At 54.8% G+C, this 19,849-nt stretch overlaps 1 protein-coding gene across 2 annotated transcripts in view; it reads right to left on the reverse strand.

Moving 5' to 3' along the window:
- Positions 1 to 6,600: 6,600 nt before the first annotated feature.
- PRMT8 (protein arginine methyltransferase 8) overlaps positions 6,601 to 19,849 on the reverse strand; it is a 105,269-nt gene continuing 92,020 nt past the window's right edge. Inside the window, exons 8-10 of one of the 2 annotated variants that reach the window (XM_002712816.6) lie at positions 17,418 to 17,568; positions 8,196 to 8,317; positions 6,601 to 7,438 (exon numbers count right to left, since the gene is read on the reverse strand). In XM_002712816.6, coding sequence (XP_002712862.1) covers positions 7,355 to 7,438; positions 8,196 to 8,317; positions 17,418 to 17,568 — 357 coding nt within the window. In that variant the 3' untranslated portion in view covers positions 6,601 to 7,354. The remainder of the gene's footprint in view (positions 7,439 to 8,195; positions 8,318 to 17,417; positions 17,569 to 19,849) is intronic. The other variant, XM_089303800.1, reaches the window with a different exon arrangement.

Here is a 19,849-nt window from a genome sequence, read left to right on the forward strand (position 1 = left end):
TTGATTTTCCAAGTAGGCAATGGGTCAAAGCTGTTGCCAGCCTCCCAGGGGGAGGGACTGTCGAGTTGAGCTCACCAACTGGTGAGCATGCGTGCCGTGCAGACCTCGTCCTCACTGTCCTGGGTGAAATCCTTCCGTGTCTTCCCATTGCCGGGGCACACGTCTCCTTGACACTGTGTATGAGGCTCTGGTCAGTGGAGCCAGCCCTTTGCTCGGCTCTCCTTCATTGCCAAGTTCTCGGCATTCCTTGGCACCCGCTGTTTTTGCTGGGTGCTTCCTCCGTGTCTCCCCTGCCCTCCTGCCCTCTCCCCATTGCCCCATCTCTGTTTCAAGTAGTGTCTTCACGGATGCTCTCGTCACCTCTCCGGAGCCCTCTCTGGCTCCCTCGGCCTCTGCGCTTCCCCCTTGGGCGTATTTGTTACTCTTGTGAAACTGGAGGAGGGCAGGCTGGTGTCTGCTGTGGTCACCACTGTGTTTGTGCCCAGCATAGGAGGGACCCGAGACCTCCGCATGGAAGGGAGGGAGGAGGGGATGGGGAGCACTCACTTAGCTCTCCTGGGTGCCCCTGGAACTGCAGCTGGGGCCGTGGTGCTGAGAATGAGATCGTACCCCACGCTGCGTCTGCAAGCGGTGCCCACCCCAGGCGCCAGGCAGGGACAGTGTCACAGCAGCGGATCTCCCGGGAGCCGCGTGTGCAGCGCCCCGTCCGTGTCTCCAGGCTTCGCTCCTCTCCTGCACAGGTGTTCTCCTGGGAGACTCCCTCTACCCCCAGGCACAGAGAGGAATCCCCAAAGTGCTGGCCTTCTAGGGCCTTCTGACTCAGTGCCACGGCGGCTCACGCCTCTGTCGCATCAACGGTAGCTTACAATGGTGGGGAGTTGATTGGTTGTTTTCTATGAAATGCAGCCCAGCAAATCCCTGGTGTTTATGTGGCTGCTCTTCCCATCAAAGATTCGCTTCTCAGCCTGGTCCCCAGCCCATTCCCCACCACCAGTCTCCGGCATATGCGTTGGAGCCTACAAACTCAATATATTATTAACGGAAACTAAATAGGACTGCAGTACGACTCCTGGGAAAAGTAGCATGTGCTGAATTACAAAGGCAAGCGAACACTTCAGACAATTTCCTGTTCTTCTCTGTGGGGTGCAAAGCAGGCAGTAGACTTAGCATGGCCCCGGATGCCCTCAACAGCCAGGGACCGCACAGGTTGAAGCCAGGAGCAAGGAACTCAATCCTGGTCCCCCGCGTGGGTGGAAGGGATGCAGGTACTGTACGTGAGCCACCACTGCTGTCTCCCAGGGTGTGCAGTGAGCAAGCAGGGCTGGGACTCGAACCCGGGCTGTCCAACAGAGGAAGCAGGCGGAGCGTGCTGAGCAGGGACTTCACCGAGCACCAGACTCCTGCTGGGACCTCTTGGCTCTAACCAGAGGCCCGCGTCTGTTGCTGCCAGTGACGGAGATGGCCTTGAAGACCTTCACAAACCCGTCTGGAAGCTTTTACAGAATTAGAATACACAGCAGGTCACTTCTGCTCAGAACTTCTCGCAAACTCCTCGTGTGCGTCCCTCGGCGCTGCCCTCACACTCGGCCAGAGCCCACGGCCCGGGGCGCGGCCAGCTGCTCCCCACAGCGCTGGCTGCAGTGCCGGCCGCCGTGCGGGGCCATGGGAGCCTTGCAGACCTGAGCCTGGCTATGCAGGTGAGACTTTCATCACAGCAGTGACCAGAACGCGATTTCCATTGCACTTCGCAGCCTCCGCACACCTCCTGAATTGATTTAATGTCACTCTCGGTTAGTTCCTTTTGGTAGGTCGAGCTATCGAGTCTCACAGCTATAAGGGGACTTGTCCAAAGTGACATCATTAGTCAGCAGGAGTGCTGGGATTTCTTGGTTGTTTAAAAGATTTATTTATTTATTTGAAATGCAGAGTTACAGTGGGGGAGGGGAGAGGTCTTCCATCTACTAGTTCACTTCCCAAATGGCTGCAATGACTGGGGCTCAGCCAGGCTAAAGCTAGGGCCCTGGAACTCCATCCAGACCTCCCATGTAGGTGCAGGGGCCCAAGTACTTGGGCCATCCTCTGCTGCTTTCCCAGGTGCATTAGCAGGAAGCTGGATCAGAAGTGGAACAGCTGGGACTCAAACTCAAACCGGTACTCACTTGGGATGCCAGTGTCACAGGCATAGCCCACTACAATTCAATGCCCACCCCAGTGCCGGGATTTCGCCAGGTCTGTTGACTCCCAAACTCAGGCCATGTGGCAGAGTTGTCCAGTGACTGATGGCTGCCTTGGGAAGCGGGGAAGGCAGGGGCTGGGCCTAGCCACCCTGCCTGCTAGGAGCTTTCTCTGCCTGCTTTCTCCTGCTGCCTTTGAGGTCGAGGTGTCAGCCAACTGCTGAGGGTCCCTCAAGCATGTCTGCTGTGAGACGTGATCTGTGGCTGACGTAACCAGAGTCCTCGGCCTCCCTCGGCACTGCCATTCTCTGACAATGACAGGCTGGGACCGCTGGTGGAGTGCACGGATGGCAGGGAAGTGCCAGTGAATGAGATGAGCTAAGGCAGCAGCGCGAGTCACCCCTGTGCTGGCGGAAGCTGTATTGCAAAGCTGGGCGAGGAGCTGTGGGTGGGTCACAGGGTCAGACGTGGAGAGCGGGAGTTGGTGACAGGGATGGGGTCAGGGCCTCACTGCTCAGGGTGAAGGCAAAAGCAGGCCCTGCCTTCCCAGAGACTAGCAACCAGGGGGTACCCCAAAGTCAGAGACCATGCTGCCAACTGCTGGTCTGCTGGTCCCTAGCTCAGTGCCTGCAGCCAAGGAATGCGTGTTGGTTCATCTTTTAATTACTGAATACATTGTGTATGAGCCTTTGCTGAAAAGGGGTTAATTCCTTCCAACAGGATGGGGACCTTGGAGCCTCCAGGCCTGGAGCCAAGTGCATCCACTGTGGTTAGGCAGAGATGGAAGACATCACCCATCTTTGAGCAGTCAGGCTCATCTTTGAACTCCTAAGAAACAGCCCAAGGCTTTGGTACAACAGGTAATAGCCCAAGGGTCTAAGGCCAGCTCGAGTGGACCCCCGGAGGGGCTGTCCCCAGAAACAAGGCGTGCAGAGAAGTGTCACTCAGGACCCCAGGGAGGTAGCAGAGGTTGAGAAAATGCTCCTTTAGGAGGCCAGCCCCAGAAACAAGGCTGGGGACCCCCAGTGCAGCAGCGAGGGGTGGAGGTGGAAGGGTGGTAGCAAGAAGAAGGAGCTCCCAGAGGCGGCGCCGTGGCTCACTTGGTTAATCCTCCGCCTGCGGTGCCGGCATCGCATGTGGGCACTGGTTCTAGTCCTGGTTGCTCCTCTTTCAGTCCAGCTCTCTGCTGTGGCCTGGGAAGGCAGTGGAGGATGGCCCAAGTGCTTGGGCCCCTGCACCCGCATGGGAGACCAGGAAGAAGCACCTGGCTCCTGGCTTCGGATTGGCGCAGCTCCGGCCATAGTGGCCACTTGGGGGGTGAACCAACGGAAGGAAGACCTTTCTCTCCCTCTCTCTCTCTCAATGACTATAACTCTACCTGTCAAATAAAAAAATAAAAAATAAAATAAAACAAGAAGCAGGAGCTTGTTCTGTGTGGGACTGGGTTGGGGACAGCGCCACTTCAGAGGGAAGGCAGGACAAGGAGGGTGCCCAGGGACCGGAACTGCCCACTGGACTAGGACACACCCCAGGCAGGGACAGCACAGAGGTGGCATCTGTTTTCATTGCTGAAACAAAATACCAATAGAAGGAAAGAAGTTGATTTTGGTTCCTGCTTCTGCAAATGGGAAGTCCAGGCCCATGGCACTGGCGAGGGTTTGTTTCATGCTGCCCCAACCCATGGCGGGAAGCGAACGGACGGGGCGTGTATGGAAGAGACAGACACGAGATGGTCCTTGCTTCGTTTCAAGCTGCTCGTGCGGTAACAGATCCGGTCCTGTGAGAGCAACAGCTCCTTCAAGGGAGAAAGGCGTTCATCCGTTCCTGACAGCTCTGACCCTCCCACCCAAACACCTCCCTACACTGCTGCATTCCCCAAGCCTCAGTGCGAGTTTTGGGGGAGGGGGGGACACATTGCCTTCAAACCACAGCAGATGGGCTACACTCCAGGCAGCCACTGAGACCCAGAGCCAGGCTGGACCTGCAGGTGGTGTGCCGGATGCAGTGCCCCGAGGAGAGGAAGGCTGCAGAGACGGGGACTGGGTAGGGCTGGCAACAGCCTTGTTTCTGCTCAGAGAGAGGACGGAGGCCCGCATCCATCCAGGGGAGGCAGCTCTAATGGGGTAGCTTTTATGAAAGCCAAGAAAACGCTGCTGGTTCCCAAGAACGAGACTAGTACCTAGTGGTCCCTGGAAATCAAGCAAGGGCTGGCATCGGCCGCTGCCTTGTCACCAGCCACTGCTCCCCGGCTCTGCTCATGCAGGACCCCACCCTTGCAGCCTGTGGTCCAGTGGGGGAGCGAGACCAGGCCTGGGATGGAGGGCAGGACAGCACAGAGTGGCCCACGTACCCTCCCCCACACAGCTCACAAAAGAGGTTCCACAGAGCAGGTCTGGAGAGGAGTTGGGAAGGAAGGGAGATGTTTTTGAGAAAGGGAGAAAGTCACTCCTGGGTATTGTATGGTCTCCAAAGGAGAGAGGAAGCAGATGTTTTGGCAGTGGTTAAGTGGTTAAGGGTATGGGTGCCCATACCCTGGACCTGAGAGCCTGGACCTGCCTCCAGCTCCCGTTACTGCACCCCCGGGAGGCAGCAGGTGAAGACCCCAGTCCCCGAGCCTCTGCTACTCGTGTGAAAGACCCGGATGGAGCTCCTGGCTCCTGGCTTTGGCCTGGCCCATCCCTGGCTGTTGTGGGCATTTGGGGAGTGCACCAGTGCATGAGATCCCTCTCTCTCTCTCTCTCTCTCTCTCTGCTTTTCAAATAAACAATCTTTTTTTTTACAAAGTGTCTAAGAGAAAATAGGTTTCATAAGTGAAGTCATCTTTAAAAGCATCTCTACTGTGATGCAGAGACCACATTTAATAGACTGACTTCCATTCAGGACGTGGTAGGACCAGATATTGCTTATTTTCCTCTGAATCAGAGGGAAATTACGATTCTCCCGGAGCAGTACTGAGAGTGGGTAGGGGAGACTGCTCCTCGACTTCCCTTCAGCAGCCCGGCGGCACAGAGAGCTGATGCTTGCACCCTTGTTCAGCCTGGCCCCTGCCCTACTCCCTGCCTCCAGCCCTAGGATTAGCAGTGCTTGCCTGGAGCCCCCAGATCTTCAACCTGCCGGCTCCCCTGGGCTCCTGGCAATGTGGGACTTTTCCCAGTTGACCATGGATAGAATCCTCCATTGCTCCTCCCGGGCTTTGGCGGACCAAAGTCATAATGGTAATAGCTGCACGTCTCACACCCAGAACTTTGGGGACGCTGATAAAGTACATAGACATCAGAAGGTCATGGAAATGTAAGGACCGCTGTCGCTGGACTCTGCTGTTACCATGCGAGTGCACCACCACTGCCCACACTCCCCCACTGTGCACTGCCAAGCTTCAGGTCTTCCCAGGGCCCATCAGCCCCACCCACCTTCTCCAACTGGCCCCTCCTCCGCCCCAGCATCTAGGAAGTCTCTCCCAGGGGGAGGTGACGTGCAGAGAGACTTCAAGAAGGTTGTGGGAAAGTGGAATTAAAAGATAAGTTCAGGTTGGCAAGGTTTTTTTTTTTTTTCAAATCCATTCACAGTTTAAAAGATATATATATATATATATATATATATATATATATATATAATTGGCATTTCCCATGAATTTTTTTATGACCCCTTGTAGATGAGACGGATGGTCTCAGAAGCTGAAGGATAACAGAGGCGTAGTTAAGATGCTGGTCAAGACTCCCATGTCCCCTATCAGAGTCCCTGCTTCAACGCCCGTCTCCAGCTTCCTGCTAGTGTGGACTCTGCAGACCCTGGGCAGGGAGGGGGCAATGGTGATAGCTCAAATCACGGGGCTCCTGTCAGCTGCATGGGAGACCAGAATGGAGTTCCTGACTCCCAGATTTGGCTCCAGTCATTGTGGGCATTTGGGGGCATGAATTAGCAGATGGGAGCCCTCGCTCTCTCTGTCTCTCAAGAAGAAGGAGAAGGGGAAAGGGAAGAGAAAGAGGAGGAAGAGAAGGAGAGGGAGAAGGGGGAGGAGGAGGGAAGATGGATGAGGGGGAGGAGGGGAAGGGGGCGGGAGAGGAGGAGGTGGGGGAGCAGCTGAAACCAAACCCAAATCCGAACACTCCAGCAGCCTGACCAAGCACTCGGCAAGTCCATCCCACAGGGATTCCTCCCCAAAGGCGGGATGTCCTCCGACAGGTCTCTGGGCTGCTGGGTGCTCCCAGGCTGTCTGTCCGTGGCCTCCCTTTCTGGAGCATTCTAGGGGAGCACCTGAGCTTCTGCCCCAGCTCCAGGCTCTTCTCACCGGGACCCTGACGGTGCGCAGGGGAGATACTCACAGCCCAGCCCCGATTTCCCTGGCTGTGACACAGGGAGCTGCTGCTCCCTTAGGCTCCCACTGCCCTCCCGCTCTGAGCCCCAGGAACGCACGACTTCCCATCGCTTCGTTCTCATGTGTGTTTATTGGGCGCTCACAGAGTCTGTGGTCCTATGCTCAGGGTTCGGAGCCACGGTCTAGTGCAAAGACGACCAGAGCTAGTACAGAGAACGTTTCAGAGCTGCTTAACGTCTGGTAAGGGGCAGGGGAGGGGCAACTAATCACAAAACAAAGTCCTATTCGAAAGCAACAGAATCTCCTCTGAGAGTAATATATGTTCTACGCACACGCACGCACGCACGCGCACGCACACGACCCTCCGGAGAATACCCACTTGGTCGTATATGCATGCATATACAGGCGTCTGTGGGTAGATAAACTAGTGTAGATGCTGTAGGCACGCACACGCACGCACACACCACCGCACAGACAGATAATCTGGCTTATGCTATCAAAGACACCAAGTCTCCAGGTTCTAGTGGGAGCAATCTGTCCTAGATGCCTGCAGCATGCAAAGAGTCACAGTTAAGGAGGACAAGGGGGGATACACGGGTTCTTTTCCAGCTTCGGGGCCCCGGCCACAGCACACGAGGTTGCTCTTTCTTGGCGCCAGCAAAGCCTTCGTGAGGGGCTCCCGGGGCAGAGCGGACGAGCCCAGGGCCCTCTGTCCGTGGCCGGGCCCCCAATCTTCAAGGCAGAGTTGCTAACTCTGGTTTTCGAGTGTGTAGTCCTGCTAACAGGATTCCTTGGGACAGCGCGGCAGATGGAAGTGAGAGGTTTTTTTTTTTTCTCGCTCGCTCTCTGCGGCTTCCCACATGTGCTAACGCATTTTGTAGTCATTAGATACAGATGTTTCACACAGCTGTCCCTTAAAATCCAGGTCTACTGTGAAATCGAGGTCTCGCTGCAAAGAGAGAGAGAGAGAGAGCAAAGAGGCCCAGCGTTAGTCTGGGCCGGTGCTCACAGCCCCTCCCTGGCCTTGGGCTGCCTCGCAGTGCCCCGGGGATGGGTAGCCCTAGTTTCCTCAAGGTTTCCTAGCAAAGAAGTTCCCCGGAACAGCCCTCAGGAATCTGGCGCCTCATTATCCTCACAGGAAGTTTTTTTGATGCCTAACCTAAATTCTTCCTGTTCTAAAATAAAAATATTCCCTCTGACGTCATCCTGGGGTTCTAGAATCTTCCACAGCACAACCTTCTGAGTACTCAGTAGATGTTTAGTGCACGTGTCCACAGCCAGGGTTGCTCACAGAGAATCAGATTTGTCTTCAGTCCACCAGGACTGCTGAAGACAGGCCAAATATCCTCTAGGGCACCACAGACTCCTAGCTCCTGGCCTTGTTCATCCTAAATGAGGTAGACACCTCCCACACAGCAACCTCCACTCTCAGGCTCCCTGATTGCAGAGCTGGAAGCTGTCCCCAAGGCTGAGAGGTCACAGCAGACTACTGAGTCTTTAGGGGCCAGGGCTGCCCTTTAGAGCCAGGGGCAGGCTCTGAACTACGCCTGGTCACATCCACACATGGCCACCGTCTGCCTTCCCCAGTGACTTCTCTGACTGTGTGCAAGACCCTCAAGAACCTGGGCAGGTGGGCCCTGGAGCTCCACGGGCCCCTTCTCCTTGCTGGCCCCGGCCACACAGAGGCTGGCTGCCTTGGTACTCACCACATTTTTGGCGTTTGGCTTCATGGTTATGGTCCCGTAGATCTCCTCCCCTCTCCGGACAGTGAGGTAGTCTTCCAAGTAGAAGACGGTCTGCTTCCAGTGGGTGTAGGGGGCATCGGGGGCTGGAGGTGAAGGACGGGACAGGTGAGAGGGAAGAGTCAGAGAAGAAGTCTCCAGAAAGAGGAGGCTGGGATCCCATGTAGGAGTGCAGGCTTCCCAGGGGACTCGGTGAAGCCACCGAACCCAACGCTCTTGTTGAGTAGGGGGAAGCTTCCAGACCCCACCAGAACTTTCCACTCAGTCCCGCTGCCCTCTCTTTCCACCAGATTTCCATCCACTCGAGACTGCTGACCAACACTCGGGCTCAGAGGAGAAACCAACTCCATACCAAGGAGCGATGACGAATGCCTCCAGCCAATCTCAGTAGCGCAGATGAACTCCTGAAATGGCACTGTTCCACAGGGTGAAGACTTATACACAGTGCGGGGGAGAGGTTGGCAGAGCAGCCCGTCCTGTCTCCCCTTAAACGACAGCTTTGTGCAAATTCCACAGCTACACCACTTCCCTCAGCTCCTCCGTTTGCCCATGAACTTGCTGCTGCATCCGACAAACGGCTTTCCCTGCCCGCGGCTCTGGGCCCTGAACTGAACGAGCACGTTGGCCCAGGCCTGCTGTGAGGTTCCAACCGTGCTTTCCTAACTGGGTCAGAAGAGATGAAGGAGGATTCTCGAGGCACCAGTGCCGGCCCCCAGCTTGGTCACCGCCTGACCCAAAGCCGTGACGATGCTTGCACTTCTGCATTTGCCCCAGCGAGCCCCACCCACCAGCTCTGCGCACCTGGTATCTTCCCCCAGCTAAGTGTGCGGGCTCCTGCCTTAGGGGCCGTCTTCCCCATCCTCTGCAGCAGCTGGCTTTGGAACACTCCCCCTCACTCCTTCACCAGCCTCTCTGCTCCTCCTCACTCAAGGTCATTTCCTCTGGGAAACCTCGTTCAATTACCCAAACCTGGAGGAGGGGCCCCCAGAGAATCCTGAGCTTGTGTGAGAACGGTGTCTAGCACACTGGGGATGCTTTGGCCTCCGCCCCCCAGTTGTTTGCTTCCTCTACAGGGCTGCAGCCTCCATGAGGCCAGAGCTCATGCCAAGCCTGCTCACTGCTGCATGTACAGCATCCCATCCACCCATACGGAAGTAAGATCCCCAGGAGCAGATACCTTACGATGCTTCACTGTACCCATCAAATGTTCAGTTCCATTGGGATCGTCAATGGGTCACCTACAGACTGGAGAAGAACCCCTGTGGGGGAAAGTTCTTCATACTGCGGTATCTTTCCTTCCTCCACCAGGACTGCCTCTTTGCTCAGCACCAGTGCTCACAGTGAGAAGACTTGGGGAGAATACAATATAAAACTGTCACACAGAAAGGCTTACAGGCGTCTTCTATATGGCTTTGGAGGCTGAGCAAAGATTAGTCAATGGGGATTACCAAAAGCAGATTTTTAATTCACCAGGAAGAAGTAGGTGTGTTTTGCAGACCTGGGGTCCACTTGTGGAGACACTCACGGAACCACTGCTGAAGGCTTATTATGCACAGGGTCAGAGCAGGCAGCCGCTAAGATCTTCCGAAACTCCAAGAGGAGTCTGTATTTCTTTGCCCTTTGCAATGAACGGGCTTGATCAAATGTCAGCGGTTTGGATGGAGAGTCGAGCAGCCTTCAATGTGTACATCTGGGACATCAGTGCAAACCGGAGGTCATGGGGAGAAAGCGCAGCTTGCACATTTGGAGGGGGAAAGAAGGTCACGAAGGTGGGAGAGGCACCTCTCTGGCCCTGCGTCCCCAGCACAGCCAGGCTTTCTAGTCTACTGCTCCCTGCAAAGTCCACCTGCTCCCAGCTCCCTCTAAATAAACGGCCGCAAGATACCTTCTGGTGGTGTGTGATTGACAGCACTCCCGCCCCCACTCCACCCACGCCAGCTCAGACAGGTGTCTCTCTCCTTCCTAAAGACCTCCCTGCAAGGGGACTTACACAGCCTCCTCTGGCACCTAATCAGATGCCTTCTGAGAACCCGGGGACATCAGTGACTCAGATTTGCCCATCATCAAGCCCTGGAGCCTGCCTCCGACAGGGGCCCCAAAAACACATCCCAGCTCTGGGTTGGAGAACAATGGTTTTTTTTCCTCGACATCAACATTGAAAGGTTAAGAAGTTCTCCAAACATCGCATTTCTATGCCGAGTCCGTTAGCCATGGACTGTCTTTTTTTTTTTTTTTTTTTTTTTTTTTGACAGGCAGAGTGGACAGTGAGAGAGAGAGAGACAGAGAGAAAGGTCTTCCTTTGCTGTTGGTTCACCCTCCAATGGCTGCCGCTGCCGGCGCACTGCGGCCGGCGCACCACGCTGATCCAAAGCCAGGAGCCAGGTGCTTCTCCTGGTCTCCCATGGGGTGTAGGGCCCAAGCACTTGGGCCATCCTCCACTGCACTCCCGGGCCACAGCAGAGAGCTGGCCTGGAAGAGGGGCAACCAGGACAGAATCCGGCGCCCCGACCGGACCTAGAACCCAGTGTGCTGGCGCCGCAAGGCGGAGGATTAGCCTAGTGAGCCGTGGCGCTGGCCAAGCCATGGACTGTCTAAACCAGTTTCCACAATCCTGGTTCTCCATCAGAAGAAACTGAGTAAAATGTGGAGGTTTTGTCTCAACTCAAAGAGACCTGAATTCAGAGATCTGGAGGGGAGCAGGCCTGGCAAGAGTTAACGCCCCACCCCCACCCCGGCAATGCACAGACACAGCCCTGGCTGGAACTGCTGTGCAGCTCATGACATCACTGGGTTCAGAGTGGGACAGACGTTTACTTGGGCAACCAGGCGCCCAGTTTCCAGTGTCCACTTTGCCCTTGGTTTCGTGTTCTGCCTCTGTAGATTATGGGTCTCAACATTTATCTCCTGAGGCGTGGTGAGGATGTGATGAGACATTAAAGGGAAACATCATACCCAAAGGGGGGAACCACACCTCCTGCTGGGCCTGGGACAGTCCCGGTGTTTTCCTGGTGTTACACCTGTTAGTCTCCCTTTCACTTGAAAAGTGTCCTTACTTGAAAGGCAAACTGTAGGGTCACCACACCTATGACGTGTTAGGATAGCACTGAACCAATTTAAGCCTTCCATAAGTGACCTAGGATTTCATTTATCCATCAGCTGTGGCTCTGGCCTGCAAAGCAATGCTGCCTTCGCCTGGTGAGCCAGAGTGTCCTGGGGAAGCATCTAGAACATTGCTGTGTGCGGTGGTGAGCCCACAGATGGTTACAAAGACACCCAGCGTTCTCTTCAGCGGTGTGCAAGGCTCTCCCTCCCCAGTCCACCACAGTCTCTAACCGTCCAGAATGAACAACTGAATTACAGCTTTCCTGTTATGAAGATGGCTTCCTGCTCTGACGTAGCCTTCCTCTGCGCCTCCCTCAAGCCTCCGCCTCATCCCAGTCTCTCCAGGTTCTAGAACAGCTTTTGTTCTCTGTTTTGAAGTGAGCATGACCAGAACTCCCACAGCAATCCACATGCAAGTGTGTGCTCCATTCATTCACTCCTTTTTTCATTCAACAAACTTCTACTTAGGATGTCTATCCTGTGCCAGGTCTGGTGCTAAGTTTGGAAAACGACAACCAAGATGAACATTGGCTTTGTGTGCCCCTCCCTCCCTTCCTGCGTGCTAGCCCTGCCCCCTGTAGATCCCATCAGCTAAAGGAGAAGACACTCAGCTAAATGGTGACAAAGTATGGCAGGGCCTGGGTTCAAGGATGGGGTGGGAACATATGGCACAGGCCTCTAGCAAGATTTTCTGTAGTGCTTTTGGGAAGTGCATGCCATCTTGCTTCTGGTTTCCCTTCTCAATGCTAAATGGCTGTTGGTTTTAGGATACAATAATTTTTCTAGCGGTACATTTGGAATTGTATTCCCCAGGGGATTCCCAAGCTTTCTGGATAATAAAAGCTATATACCCAGAAGCAGCATCTTCGACCTAGAAAATGACTCAAGGTCACAGAATAGCAAAGCTGGAAAGAGACTGCCTGAGCTCAGAGCCCATTTGCAGAGATGGTTCTTGGGCTATACGGTGATGTGATGTGCTTCTGAATGGGCCCCCCAAAGCCAGCAGTGCTGGGCTGAGACGGAAAACCCAGTTTGGGACCATTGAGGAGGAGCCACACATTGCAGGCTACACTGTGCACCAAGTCCAAAGACAGCTGCACCCAACCCATACCTGGTTTAGGCTCACACAGAGGAGGGCCCTCCAGAAGTCTCCCGGAGAATGTGTGCTATGAAAAAATGATGGACGGATCTCATTTTTTTGTACCAAAATGAACTTATCATCTAATTCGATTTTCCTCAAACTTTTTGAAGTATATTTGTAAATCTGATAATGCTAAATAATCAGGGAACAGGGAGCACTAGATGTAGGATAAAGTTCATCTAGAGGGGATATTTATTGGGTAGAGAAAAGTTGGGATAGAGGATCCAGGCAGATGCTAAGGTACTGGTAGCAATTTAGTCTTTAAGTGGTGGGTTCATGGAGATTTACTATGTGGATATAAATTCACTTATTTACATTTATTAATTATAAATATAATAATATTGCAGCTATTAATAAGGTATTTCTACTTAATATTTATATTCTAATTAATAACAATTTACTGCTTAACAACAAACATATTTACATTCTAACAGTAATAATAATAAATTCTCTTCTAGTTGCTAATTACATTCTAGTTAATAATAACATTTACATTACAGTTATTGAGTTGGGTGATGCGTTCATGGGTGCTCCTTATATTGATAAATAAAGAAGCAAAAAAATGGACCATGCATGACCCAAAGACAATGGTATATCACGAACCTAGAATAGGTATTAATTTAAGAACACAAAAGGAACTATTCCGTTGGTGGTCAGCGTGTAGACGGTCTGAGCATAGCCCACTGCCCAACCCACAGAAACCATTCAGAAGTCTGTCCTGGAAACCACACCCCACTAACTGGCCGGCTTCCCCTGGTCTTTACCCACATGGGACTGCTGCGGACAAGGGGCGTCTATCTCAGCCAGAAGGCAGGAAATCTCGGCGAGACCAGAGGGTACTCCTCCTCGAGGGGACGGAACTGCCCCTCCAGAAGGGCCAATTCTAGGGGGAAGAAACCCAGATGGGTCAGATTCTCAGCCATCACGTCCAGAGCACTGCTTCTCAAATTTGAGCGTGCGCCGCAGTCACCTGGGCTTCCTGTTCGGACGCCGGACGCTGGGCTGCCTCCCAGTGTCTGTGGTTCAGTGGGTTGGGGGTGAGACCTGAGATGTACGTGTATCACACGTTTCCAGGGGATGCTGATGCTGCTGGTCCAGGGAGCAGCCTTTGAGAAACACTGCGCCAAGGTATGGGAAGTAGAGCACTGTAGGACCCCCACATGTCCTCTCAGAACCCAAGTCTGAGGGACTCCGTGCAAAGGGGAGGGGCACAGCATTGGAACCGCATGGACAGAGTCAGAGGAGCAGGCTCATATTAGGGTTTGAGGCTGGGTGGGATCGTGGTGAGGATGTAACCAAAGATTAGGGAGGACATGAGCCAGTGGGTTCTCGAAACCTCAACATTGAGGGCAAATTTTCATCCTCCTCTAGGAGCCCAGAGCCAACCTCTTTGACTCTGGACTTGAGCTTCACCCAGCCTCCTCTCCCCAGGCCCACGTAGAATATCATCCCTGCTACCATCGACCCGGGACGCCATCTCTGGACAGCGGCCCAGCAGTCTGCTTGGCTTTGGGGACTGGACCTAGATTGTCTTAAAGGAAGGAAAGCCCGCCCTGGCTCACAGCTACAGGGCCTGGAGCACACTCTTTGGAAACCCAGAGAGCTTTCCAGAGTACGCTTGCCCATCATCGCCTGCAGCAGGGCACGGCTGGGGTTACGCATCAACCTGGGGATGGGAGGGGCAGAGCCAGCCACTGTGGCTCCATCCTGAGCATCCAATCATAGCCACAGCCCTGGAGCAGAGTCCACCTCTGCTCCCTCGCTGGCCCCACTCCCTCACCACTGCGAAGCTGTCTCACCCTTCCTTCAGTGTGGGGTGGATGAGCTCACTGACTGGGCCTCATCTAAACGAATAGCGGGTGATAATGGCCTAGATCAGGAGGCTCTGGTCTTCGGCAGGGAGTCACCAGTGCTGGCCTGGCTGATGGAGACCAGATGACTCTGGTTGCTATGGTTTGAATGTGTCCCCAGGAGTTCGTGGATCGGCAGCTAAAGCCCCAAGTACCTATGTCAATGGTATTGGCTGGTGGGGCCTCTGGAAGGTCATGGGGTGGGGTCCCTGATGGCATTAGTGGCCTTATTAGAGGAAGCCAGACCTTGCTAGCACCTTGCTCTGTCACCACAGGATGCCCTGTGCCGTGTCAGGGTGTAGCACGAGGCCCTCATCAGGTGCAGATCAGATGCCAGCACCAAGTTCTTGGATTTCCCAGCCTCCAGCATCAAGAGCCAAATAGACTTCTATTCTTTATAAATTCCCCACTCTTGAGTATTTCATTACAGCAACAAAAAGTGAGCTAAAGCACTGGCCTTAGTGGTCTGGAGACACTGGTTGTAGAAAAAACCTTTCTCAGAGGAAATAGTCACGTGCCCATTCTGTCCACAGGCTAAAGATGGATCAATGTCGGGCCGGCACTGTGGCATAGTGGGTAAAGCCACCACCTTCAGTGCCAGCATCCCATATAGGTGCCGGTTCAAGTCCCGGCTGGTCCCAGTTGATCCAGCTCTCTGCTGTGGCCTGGGAAAGCAGTAGAAGATGGCCCAAGTCCTTGGGCCCCTGCACCTGCGTGAGAGACTTGGAAGAAGCTCCTGGCTCCTGGCCTCAGATTGGCGCAGCTCTGGCTGCCATCTGGGGAATGAACCAGCGGATGGAAGACCCTCCCCCACCCCACACACATTGCCTCCACCTCTCTGTAACTCTGCCTATCAAATAAATAAATAAATGTGTTTTTTTTTAATGGATCATTGTCATCACGGCCTTGGGAAGTGGACAGTCCATCGTCAAATTACAGGAGGGCTCTGCCTCACCTCCTCACCACCAACTCCACACACACCTGCACCCCGTGACCCCTCACCCCCTGACCACACACTCCCAGTTCCCAGGAAGACTCTTTTTTTTTTTTATAGGCAGAGTGGACAGTGAGAGCGAGAGAGAGAGACAGAGAGAAAGGTCTTCCTTTTGCCGTTGGTTCACCCTCCAATGGCCGCCACGGCCGGCGCCCTGTGGCTGGCGCACTGCGCTGATCTGAAGGCAGGAGCCAGGTGCTTCTCCTGGTCTCCCATGGGGTGCAGGGCCCAAGCACTTGGGCCATCCTCCACTGCACTCCCTGGCCACAGCAGAGAGCTGGCCTGGAAGAGGGGCAACCGGGACAGAATCCGGCGCCCCGACCGGACCTAGAACCCAGTGTGCCGGCGCCGCAAGGTGGAGGATTAGCCTAGTGAGCCGCGGCGCCGGCTAGGAAGACTCTTAAATAAGCATGAGCACACTCCCAAAGGCAGGAGCTATGTCCTTAATTCCTCACTGAACAGACATCTGTTGTTGGGAGATCAATGCAAACTCAAGGTCATGGAGAGAGAGAATGGAGCCCACACATTTGGAAGGCAAAGGAAACTTCTAGAAGCAGAGATGAACAAGAGGTGACCCTTTTAATAGGGGCAACTGAGGGATGCAAACAAAGAGAAGCAAGGCTGACTAAGTGATGGCACACCCGACACTGGAATCCTGCAGAGCTGTTTACGAAAAGAAAATAGATATCTCCATGAGGCCAGGGAAGTCTCCCCAAGATGTGCTGTTAAATAAGTAAAAGGGAGCAGAGGGCAGTGGCTGGCATGACTCAGCCTCTGATTTTAAAGAGGAGTAGTTTCAGTATTGTGCTAGTTACAAAAGACGCCACCGATGGTGAGGCTACGTATAGGGTCCACGGAACCCTGTGGGCCGTTTTAGCGGCTTCCTGTGAATCTACAGCTATTTCACAAGAAAAAGAAAGGTATGTGTGTGTGCTTGTGTAGCCACTGACATTTTTTGGAAGAATACAAAGAATCATTAATAATCTGTGCCTCTGAGGAGTGGGATTGGGATGGGGGAGGCTCAGGATCTGTCCCCTGATTCTTGGTCCCTGTTGTACCACTTGCATTTTGTCACCATGCCAGACATGCACAGGGGCTGTTAGGGAGACTGGGAAGGACCCCTGCCCTTGGCCCAGAAGGGAAGAAGGGACCCAGGAACCCCTGAGCTGAGAAACAAAGCCTGTGCTGAGGCTGGAGAGGTGGGCAGGGGTCAGCTCCTGGGTCCTCCATCAGCGAAGATAAGAAATCGGGGCTGATGGACTGCAAGCAGTAAGGCGTCTCTGAAGAGGGGCTGGGTGGGTGCTGTGGTTGGAATGCGTCCCCCAGAGCTGCAGGTGCTGGAAACTTTGTCCCCAGTGTGGCACCGTGGAGAGGCGGGACCTTTGGGAAATGATTGGGGCCCGAAGGCTCTGCCTTCAGGAACGGACGAATGGACCAACATGGCAGAAGCCAGCTCTCTCCAGCACACCTGCCCCATCTGGCCCTGCGAAGCCCTCCACCATGTTGTCACGCAGCGAGAAAGCTCTGGCACCACGTTCCTGGACCTCCCGGTCCCCAGAAGCATGAGCTAATGAAAGTTAATGAAAGCTCTATTTGGTATAAATGACTCAGTCTCAAGGATTTTCTTGCAGCAACAGGAAGGGGCCGAAGCCAGTGAGCGGTGGTATCTTGGGGACACGGACCACGGACAGGGGTTTAATGAAGGCAGCTTGGGGCTGAGCCCTGTCCCGCGGCACGGCAGTGGTAGAAACCGTATTCAAGTTGGCATCTCACCCACTCACACAGAGGATGCTCCGTAAAAACCCACTGAGCAAAGGTGCCTTGGAAGAACCTCAGCCCCGCCTCCTGCCTCAGCCTCAGCTCAGCTCTGGCCACGCCCAGCGCTTCTGCTCACTTTCTCCTTGGGCAGCCCGAAGCGTAGGGGACAGGAAGTTTCCCCACGGCCAGAGAAAGCTCATGAGAAGTCAGATGAGGATCTTGGCTAACTCCTGGCCCCTTCCCCGCCCTCCACAGCCAGGCCAGCCCTGGTCACTCCCCGCAGAGCCCCAGGGAAGGCTGGGAGAGGAGAGAAGAGGCTGGAGAGCCCGTAGGCGGCTTACCTGTGGAAAACCCCATTTTCTTGTGGCACTTGGTAAATTCAATATTAAAATAGGTGACCAGGGCGTGGACGTAGTCATTACGCTGGATCTGCAGGCAGAACGCAGATGTGAACGAGAGCTCTTCCGTCTTCACCGTGTAAATGTCCACCTCCTGCAGCCCAGAGGAGACAGAACACCAGGAGCTTAGGGCCTCCACAGCGGCTGTGTCCCTGCCAGCAGCAGCACCCGCAGCCAGACCCTCGGGGGAGGGGCATGGCCGAGCCCACCTGCCACCTGCCAGTGACCTCCCCATCCTTTCCAGGGTGGAGAGCAGTCAGGTGATGGTGCAAGCAGATTTGAATCCAAATCTGAGGGCCGTGGGGCGAGAGGCGGGGTGAGGGGGGAAGCTTCGTGGGGTGATGCATCCCTAAACCCAACCATAGCTCTCAGTGCTGTCCACTTGAGCTTGCAGCGTTCGCCTGGTCATTCTCAACATGTGCTCCCTGGGTGATCAGCCTTGCCTTCTGGGAGCGAATTCTGAGGGGGACAGGGAGTGCCTCCCAGACGCACTCCAGCAAAGCCCCAGTCCGTCTCCCTGTGATTCGCAGGAACCACGTGGCCTGACTTTTGGATACTCCAGTCCCCAGCAACGGAGGCATCAGGAGTATCTTATCCCAGGAGTAAAGACCTGAGCTCCTGAACCCACAGCCTGAGCTCTGGCAAGTTGTGCCGGCCATTTATAACAAGGCTGGGCAGGCTTCAAAAAGAAATAAAAGAGGAAAAGAAGAGCTGAGAATTTTCAGCTCTGGCTGGGGAACGTCGGACACAAAGAACTAATAATTCTCACAATTTCAGGCAGGAAGTGGCTGGAAATCAATCTTGTGGGGAGCAAGTATAATGGAAGGCAGGCTTGCAAGGTGCTGGTCCTTCCCGTGTGATGGATGCTGACCTGCTGTTTGCTGGCTCCCTGGAGGTGAGAATAAACCGGCTAAGAGTTCAAGGGGCCAGCCACCGGATTCCCTGAGTCCTCAATGAAGAGCTCTCTATTTGTCACAGCTGTGTAGCAAGGATAGCGGTGTGTGGACCTGCATAGTACCATGGGCTGAGACTAATGTGGGCAACCCCCAAAGGTCAGAGTGGGCCCCGGGGTGGCACCATGGGGGGCGGTGGGACCATCAGGAGGTAGCACTGCTGGAGGACCTTGGGCCGTTGGGGACATTTCCTCGGGAGGTGGTTCTGGTGGTTCTCACGAGAGCATTGTGAGGAAGGCCTGGCTGCTCTGGGCTCCTTCCACGGTGGGGAGGCAGAGGGCTTTTTTATATATATATCTATAAACGTGCAGGCTAAATAAAGGAAACGAGATGCAGTACAGCCTGAGGCCTTCAGAGAGAGACCCCGCGTCTGCAGGGGTGGACAGGGGAGCAAGAGTAGTAGAAGGAGCCAATCAGACGAGAGCCCCAGGAAGCTGACCCTTCCTCACTGGTGGTGGGGAGAGGGTGGCATTGCAGGGCTGGTGGGCTGCTGCAGCTTTCAGGTGCAAAGGACACTGCATTCCTAGAGCCCAGAGCCTGGGAGGAGAGCTGAGGGTCCTGGGAGCCCTGGGAGGGGCGTGCAGACTGTGAGGGCCCCTTTGCACTAGAAGCTCTAGGACTCCCAGCCAGGAGCCCCGCTTCAGACTGCGGGTCTGTCTCCAGGACGAAGGAAGAGAGCCCCCCCCACCTCTGTGCAACTTCTGCGCACAGAGGAAGACCGACGCCGGTGCCAGCTCACACGGGGCCCCCCACCTCTTCCTCTCCAGCGTGAACTCCTTCTGGCTCTTCATTCATTTTTCCCAGGTCTTGGTGCCTGCCCTCTCAGCACCCTGGCCTTTCTCCTCCCCGTGTGTGATGCTGTCCTTCCCCGTGTGGGGGGTCCTTCACCTTCCTCTTTGGGGGCACTCTCTTGAAGGGCGTGCCCTCCTCCACCCCAAACCTCCTGTGCAGAGGGCCCTGCGTCCTGTGTCATCCTGCTACTCTGGGCCCTGGTTCCAGTCTGGGAAACCTTAGACCCAGCGTCGCCAGCCTCTGTGGTGCTCATTAACCTCCCACAGAGTCCCTGCAGGAAAAGCCATGGTGCCCTGTAGTTTTATTAACAGTATCTGCAGGTCCACGGGGCTCCCCGCACCCTCACTCGCCAACTCTCCCCTCTTCTCCGCCAGGGCCGGCCAGCCAGGCTCCAGGCGCTTCCCAAAGCCCTCGAGTGCCTCCTCTTTTGGTCTCCTTGGCCACCGGCCTTGCGTGGCCTCCCAGCAGCCCTTGCCTCCACCATCAGACTGCCCCTCACGGGAACCAGTCTCCCTGCTTAAACTGCCTTCCTTCCTAGGCCTCTTCTTCGTGACGGCCACCTGACTAACCTCTTCAGTGCCCCCCCACACACACACACACCCGGGACCTACAACCTTCGATGGCTCCCTA

Source organism: Oryctolagus cuniculus, chromosome 9 (genome assembly GCF_051225735.1).
Source record: "Oryctolagus cuniculus isolate XC-2025 breed Fujian yellow rabbit chromosome 9, ASM5122573v1, whole genome shotgun sequence".
In the NCBI taxonomy this organism is placed as follows: domain Eukaryota; kingdom Metazoa; phylum Chordata; class Mammalia; order Lagomorpha; family Leporidae; genus Oryctolagus; species Oryctolagus cuniculus.